The following is a 7,613-nucleotide window of genomic DNA, read 5'->3' on the forward strand; positions in this document are numbered from 1 at the left end:
TCGACACGTCCATTTTGTTGAGGTGTTCCAACACACGAGGTCTGATGGATGACACCATTCAGAATGATGTAAGCTCGACTTTCTTATTGACTTAGGTTAAACGTTACATCGTATATATACGCATCAACATAGGAAAACATATGGTAATTATCCTAAAGGAATAATGGAAATATGTCATTATCTTAACATGACTCCTAATATGATTGGATTTTTAATAATCGAACAAAAGAAGCCATGCCTCGTAGGTAACTAATAGTTCAATATACCAGTGCCATGACATACAATCAATCGATCTAACAGAAGTCTATCAGAATACGTAACTATTGGAGTGTTGGACCACAAGCCTATTAGACTTAATTTTGTCACACTTATAATTCCGAAGAAGATTTTATCCTCAAATGTAACAACTTTGTAACACAATTTTCAACAACTTAATTCAGGAGAGGTAACGTATCGGGAAAGTCATCTATCGAGCCCTTCACTATATATACAAGTCTCTTTGGAATTGTACACTCACCTCTCAAGAAACATAGCTTAAAAAGAGAAAATTTGAAAATGGCGATCTTGCTCTCTTTGTTTTTGGTTTTGCTTCTTACTCTTGTATCATCAATCTTTCTTAAGAAGTTACAAAACTCAAAACTCAATCTTCCTCCTAGCCCCTCAAGTCTTCCTCTCATTGGAAACTTGCATCATGTTGCAGGGTTGCCTCACAGATGTTTTCATAAGCTATCAATCAAATATGGACCGGTGATGCTTCTTCGACTTGGCTTTGTTCCGGTGGTTGTGATCTCATCCAGTGAAGCAGCTGAAGCGGTTCTAAGAACTCATGACTTGGAATGTTGCAGCCGACCAAAGACGTTCGGGACAAGAAAACTCTCTTACGGCTTTAAAGACATCTCCTTTTCTCCATACGGTGCTTATTGGCGGGAAATGCGAAAAATCGCGGTTATTGAGCTTTTTAGCCTTAAGAAGGTTCAATCTTTTAGGTACATTAGAGAGGAAGAGGTCGACTTCGTGGTAAAGAATCTGACGGAATCTTGCTTGAAACAATCTTCCGTGGATTTAAGCAAAACCTTCTTCTCCCTCACCGCAAGCATCATCGGTAGAGTAGCTTTAGGACAGAACTTCCACGAGAGCGGCTTCATTATTGATCAAGAAAGGATCAAAACGCTTGTTACGGACGCAGTGGAAGCTCTAGGGACTTTCACTTTCTCTGACATCTTCCAGGGCGGAGTCGGAAGATTCGTAGACTTGCTGTTTCAACGACACAAGAAGATCAACAAAATCTTTAAAGAGCTTGATGCTTTTTATCAGCATGTGATTGATGATCACTTGAAGCCAGAAGGAAGGAAAAATCTGGATATCGTTTCCTTGATGTTGGATATGATCGATAAACCCGAAAATGCAGATTCTTTCAAACTCAATATGGATAATCTCAAGGCAATCCTCATGGTAAGAAGCCCATCAAATCATGGTTTTGTTTCACATCTTATATTAAACCACAACTATATAGAATTAGATTTTAATGTTTGTTATGTGATCTTCAGAATGTGTTTCTTGGCGGGATAGATACAAGCTCTATAATAATGATTTGGGCGATGACAGAACTTGTTAGAAACCCTAGAGTGATGAAGAAAGCTCAGGAAAATATTCGAACCATCCTTGGGGCCAAAAGGGAAAGAATAACTGAAGATGATCTATACAAAGTTGATTACTTAAAGCTCATAATCAAGGAAACATTCAGATTGCATCCACCAGTTCCATTTATCGTCCCAAGGGAAACAATGTCTCACATCAAGATCAAAGGCTACGATATTCCCCCGAGAACGCAAATCCAAATTAATGTATGGACAATCGGACGTGACCCCAAGCGTTGGACCGACCCTGAAGATTTCATCCCTGAACGGTTTACTAATAGTTCTGTAGATTTCAGAGGACAACATTTTGACCTATTACCTTTTGGTTCTGGTCGAAGGATGTGTCCCGCGATGTCAATGGCGGTTGCTACTGTGGAACTAGGTTTGATGAATTTGCTTTACTTCTTCGACTGGGGATTGCCAAATGGGATGGAAATTGGAGAAATTGACATGGAAGAATTTGGCAATCTCACCATTATCAAGAAACTACCTCTTCAACTTGTACCCCTCCGACGTTACTGATGTGGAGTCTAAAAGGCTTGACAGCATGGCAAGATCATTAGTAAGGAACGTAAGGTTCTTATAGATATTGTTGCGTTATGTAATAATTGATGTTTGAACGATACTATATCAAGAAATAATAAAGTTCAGTGTTTTATCAGCATGTGAACGATACTATTAGTTTTAAACATATTTTGTTTCTTAGTGTTTCAAAAAAAATATATTTAATTTCTAAATAATATAATAGATATTTGGTTTTATGTTAAGACTAACTTAATGTAAAATAAATAATTTTTTTTTGAGTTTTCATCTCTATTCTAAAATTTTGGGTAAAAAATATTTAAACCGAACCATATAAAAAGCAGATATTTAACGGGCCTCAAAATTAAAAACAATTTGATCAGAACAGAAAGGAGCCAGAAGGAAATTATACTACGTCTCTCAATTCTTAAATGGATGCAAAATTTCTCTAGCCGAAAGTTTCATAACTGTTCAGTACTAATATGAATATCCTAACGTTAAAAACTATCTAAATTTATTTATTATTAAATTTAAGTTTTGATACTTTTTGGATTTTGTTAAAATTATAAATATTTATATATATTATTCGACCAAAACTATAGAATGTGTGACAAAAAAATTACATCGCAAGAGTGATGTGTGTGTTTCTAAATTCTTGATTCAGTGAACTTCTCTTCAAGTTAGCTTATGTGTTTAAATTGCATTTCGAAAGGTTGACCATACGCAATGTTTTTCCTTCTAGGTATTCTAATAATAACTTTCATGCATTTTTAGAAGAAAATGACAAAGTATCATTACTTCGTAGTCCATCTGTGTTGTTAACTTTTATATGTTCTTTGTCAATGTCAGTTACCGAATAATTTAGTTTTTTTCAAATATTCATTTTTATAAGTGTGTAAAACTAACATGCATTTCCTAAGTACGATAAAATGTGAGACCATCAATTTTCCCTCCATCAAAATTTCCCTATGTTGCCCTTTAAAGATAAAATAAGGTATCGGCTATTACCCGAACCGAATCTGCCGAACCGAATTGAAAATATTGATTTTAGGTTAGTTCGGTTAGAAAGTTCGGTTTAGTTCGGAAACTTAAAAAAATTGGTTTCGGTTCAATAATCGGTTAGTTTGTTTATAAAAAATTAAAAATACCAAACAATACCAACCTTAATCAAAATTACGAACCGAACTAACCAAAATCCGAACTGAAATAACCAAACTAATCCCAAAATCAAAAATTTTGATATTTTTTCGTAACCGAACTAACCACAAACCAAACCGATTTTTTTGGTGATTCACTTCGGTAAGATTTCGGTCGACCGAAATAACGAACTAACCGACCCGACCAAACCCACATGCCTCGATAAAATGGTAGTAACAATTAGTTTCAAGAGTATTAACTAATATTTAAAAAAATGTGAAATCATGTGTTCTTAGAGTATCATTTTCAGTAACTTATGACTCGTTAATTTATTCAAATTTAAATTCATTGGATATTTATCAAGGAAAATACTACTTCTTCTCTATTTTTAAAACTAATGTTACAGATTTTTTTAATTATTTAAATGATTTAAAAAAAAAAATAAATAAACATCTGAAATATTCCATTGGAACAACAAAGATACACACGCAGTTACAAAGTCGCCGGAAAAGTATATCCCCAGACACGAAGATTACAACCAAACTTAAAGCCATAAAAGATTTTGTTCCAACCAGAAAATGACAATGGATCCATATAGAAAGGCTTGAAACTTACAAACATAACCGGCTAAAAGCTTTACACACAAAGACTAAAAATTAACGAAGATGCTCCCGGCCAGCCATCGTTAACCGGTGAATTTTTAAAAATTCTAATTAATGTATTTTATTTTAAATTAAAATATAACTTAAAATGCAAGAATATGAATGGTAAGAAAAACATAGAATTATAAAAATAGATATTTAAGTTTTTATGTGTAAAATTTATGAAGTATCATTCTCTCAAATACAAAGAGAAGATATATATCAACAATACTGAAAAAGTGCATGCCGCTTATATAACTTGGAATACATTTTGTCAAATATAATTTTGAATAATTATCTAAAAATAAAAAAGTTTGGTGGATTGTTTGACATAATATTAATATATGTTCACAAATCTGTTGGGAAAGGCAAACCAATCATCAAAAGATTGCTCACATGTCAGCAACGTAATCAATCAGTCACGAACTTGTTTGAAACATATATATACATCGCGCTAACTTTTGCCATATTGAACGAAAACAAAACTCAATGTGAGTTATCTGTATAACTTTCTAATCCCCATAAGGAAAGGTTGATCCAAAATCTTTGTTCACATTCCAATCAACGAAACATTAAGTCCCGTCTTGTTGCCACTAATATTCAACCTTTAGTGAAATGCCAGATTCAAAATCGAGAGTGACCATGGTTCCTTCAGCCGTTCAGCGTTTGCACTTTCTGGTTTAGGGCGAAGCCACATTGAAGACAATGTGGGCATGTGCACCCATAATCTTTTAATTTTTCTTTATTTTGTGTGGTAAAATGAGAGAAAAATGCTAGACAAAATAGAGAATTCTCTTTATTGCACCCACAATTTTGTTTTCTACACATTGTGCACCCAGAGAAAAATAAATCTAGATTCACCACTGAGTTTAGCACGTCTAGCAATGTTCATGAACACTACTTCAAGAGTTGCAAAGCCGGCTGTGTATGTCCCAGATTCCAAACTAATATTCTCTGTTTTCTAGCTCCTTGAAAAACCTGTGTCGAGGACACGATACTGAAAATCACAAGTAGTTGAGACCCTAGAGTTGATATATGTTATATTTTTACCGTAAGAAATCTCTTTATTGTGGGGGATTAAAAATATTCATGAAAAACCTTGTTTTCATCTGTTGGTCAACTTTCAAGTGCTGCAAATAATAGTTCTTGTTGAGGGAATCAAACATAACAAATCTTTTTCCCGACTAAGGATCCTTTGGGAAACACATTGCTTCTCTCTAAGAGCTTTGCTATTGTTGATGTAGTAAACACAGTTAAGTTTGCGAGAGACCATTATATTTCAGTTTAAATAATACAATCAAAGATTAAGCATAATCGTTTACCAATAAATTTATTTTCTTCATCCTTATTATGATGGTCAGTTGGGCTCTCTCCTCACGAGAACATAAACCAGCCTAGGCAGCTCGTCATTTTCTACATCGTTAAGACCTTTGTTTCCAAGGAAGACCTTTTCACAGGAGTAACATGAAAAAATAAACAGATAAGTTTGGGAGTAATGTATACGCACAACACATATAACAAAATGAACAGCAAACGCCTCAGAGCATATCACCTTGTTCATGGCAGGATGATCACGCACAATATTACCGGGCCAAGGAGTACCGTAGTGGATATTCTAGACTTCTTCAGGAACTGGTGCAGTCTCAACTAAACCATTGATATTAACCTTGAATTCTTTATGATCCCACGATGTCCAGGAAAAGGAAATGTAATTATGTTCAATAGAGCAGAAACTTAGGTATAAAGGAGCGAGGATTAAAAAACCAGGCTCTGCAATCCTAACAAATACTAAGTTAAACTTATGCTGACCACACGTCTGAAGGAATCCTGCACAAGTTATTTCTGCCAAGAACAGCGCCAAATAATTAGATTTTCCATCCTGAAAGTTCTAATGAGTAATCCAGGCATGCATCTTTAGCCTCAAGGTAGAAGATTCATATAGTTACACTTGATGTACCTTTGGAGCTTGGAAGCCTTTGGTTCCTGATTAGATGAGATGGAAGAAAAAATCACTCATTTGCTTGTCTTCTACACAAACGATTGCTTCCTGCAGTATAGTCCGTGATAGATGCATTGAATCATCATGTTTCATAGTAATCAATTTGTATAAAAGTTACAGCAATCGGTGGAAAGATTAAAAGTTTCTTGTGGAATGGTTATTTGTGTAAATGAGAAGATACCATGTAAACGTGATCCCTGGCAAGAGATGGACACTTCCATTACAGATAATACAAACATACAATCGAATCAGGGGAAGTGGGGAGATAGAGCCATTAGATGTTGAACTTAAAGAAAAAGAATCAGATCATTTTGAATATCTGTAGCCCATCAATTATGATCTTGTCTGATCCAAACTTGTAATCTCGCCTTATGACAAAATAAAAAAAACAAAACAAAGCTCAATCAAATTTTGGGAATTCAAAAACAACCAGATAAAAAAGAAAATTCGGGCTTTAACAACATCGTATTCAAATATAGAAGCAGCTTCTCCGCCTGATAAGCTTGTTAATATCATAGATCTTCACAAGGAATCCCTAAAATTCATCACAACCAAAGAAAAAGATCTAGAAGGCTATGTAATCAGGTTAACAGAGATAAGAGAAGGAAGATACACCATTGAAAGTTTACTCCCAACAATCCTTCGACGGCGCACCAATAGCTTTTCCGATTTATCCAGGGAGATGGCTATTGTGGCTGGCGAAGATGTTGATGGTAGAGTAAGACTGGAGTAGCGAATCAACAGACAGAGAACATGGAAGATAAAAAAGAGTTTCTTCTTCACCGGAGAGGAAGAGAAATGAAGAAATGGATATGAAAGAGAAGAGGCCATAGCGGCGTAAGCTTTGGAGGAGAGGAGATTGTGAATCCGCAAGGCCTTGAGCTTTTTTTATGGCCTATAAAAAAAGGAACATCAATCTCCGTCGTTACAGAAAATGAATAGGTATCGTCTTGCGAAGGAAACTGAATGGACTTTTTAGAAAATTTATTGCTGAGATACTGCACACTCGTGTTTCAATGGCATAATGAAAAAGAACGATTCCATTGCAATTAAGCTGAAGTGGCATATCTTGTTGTTTTCATTGGTTGATTTAATATGCCTATGTGGATAGGCTCAATGGAGCTCATATCCCCCATTTACTTATTGTTTGATTATTAGTGGAAGCCCCCTTAGTCCACCGGTTTGATTAAGGGTTCATTAATGCTTCTATACCAAGAGGTCTGAGTTCAAACCCCAAAAAATCCAAATTATGCAGATGGAGAAAATAGGTTACAAGAGATCTTCAGCATGGTGCAGGGCGTACCATCGGACATGGATCTCATAAGGCGGCTCGGAGTGGCGCAGTCAGACGTGTATTCACACAAGATGGTAGAATTGTTGGCTGTAGAATCGTCTATGTAATATTTCTCATCGTTGTAATAGCATAATTAACCAGACGTTAAAAAAAATGATTATTACAAATCTAAATTATCTTAAAAACAAAATAAGAAATGTTTTTATTTATATCCATGAATATTTTGTAAAGAAAATATCTTTAATTACTTGGAAAAAAAACAAGTTTTGAAAAGAAATCTTGTACATGTGTATATATAATTTATAATATTTTTAAATGTAATTATTTTAAAATTAATACAGCTCTATTAAGTATACTTTTATAACTAACTTGAGAGGAATTAA

General features: G+C 34.7%; 1 protein-coding gene and 1 long non-coding RNA gene across 2 annotated transcripts; one reads left to right on the forward strand and one right to left on the reverse strand.

The window, feature by feature from the left end:
- Window positions 1–474: 474 nt before the first annotated feature.
- Window positions 475–2,328, forward strand: LOC106453053 (cytochrome P450 71B2-like). The gene is made up of 2 exons (XM_013895275.3): window positions 475–1,452; window positions 1,548–2,328. Exons 1-2 carry the CDS (start codon window positions 556–558, stop codon window positions 2,157–2,159), a joined length of 1,509 nt encoding a protein of 502 aa, XP_013750729.1. The 5' UTR covers window positions 475–555; the 3' UTR covers window positions 2,160–2,328.
- Window positions 2,329–4,108: 1,780 nt separating this feature from the next.
- LOC125593055 lies at window positions 4,109–7,379 on the reverse strand. The gene is made up of 3 exons (XR_007328973.1): window positions 5,490–7,379; window positions 5,260–5,384; window positions 4,109–4,915 (listed from the first exon to the last, which is right to left on the reverse strand). It is a non-coding gene; the product is annotated as an uncharacterized LOC125593055 (long non-coding RNA).
- Window positions 7,380–7,613: the final 234 nt, after the last annotated feature.

This window comes from Brassica napus, chromosome C9, assembly GCF_020379485.1.
Source record: "Brassica napus cultivar Da-Ae chromosome C9, Da-Ae, whole genome shotgun sequence".
Classification (NCBI taxonomy): Eukaryota; Viridiplantae; Streptophyta; class Magnoliopsida; order Brassicales; family Brassicaceae; genus Brassica; species Brassica napus.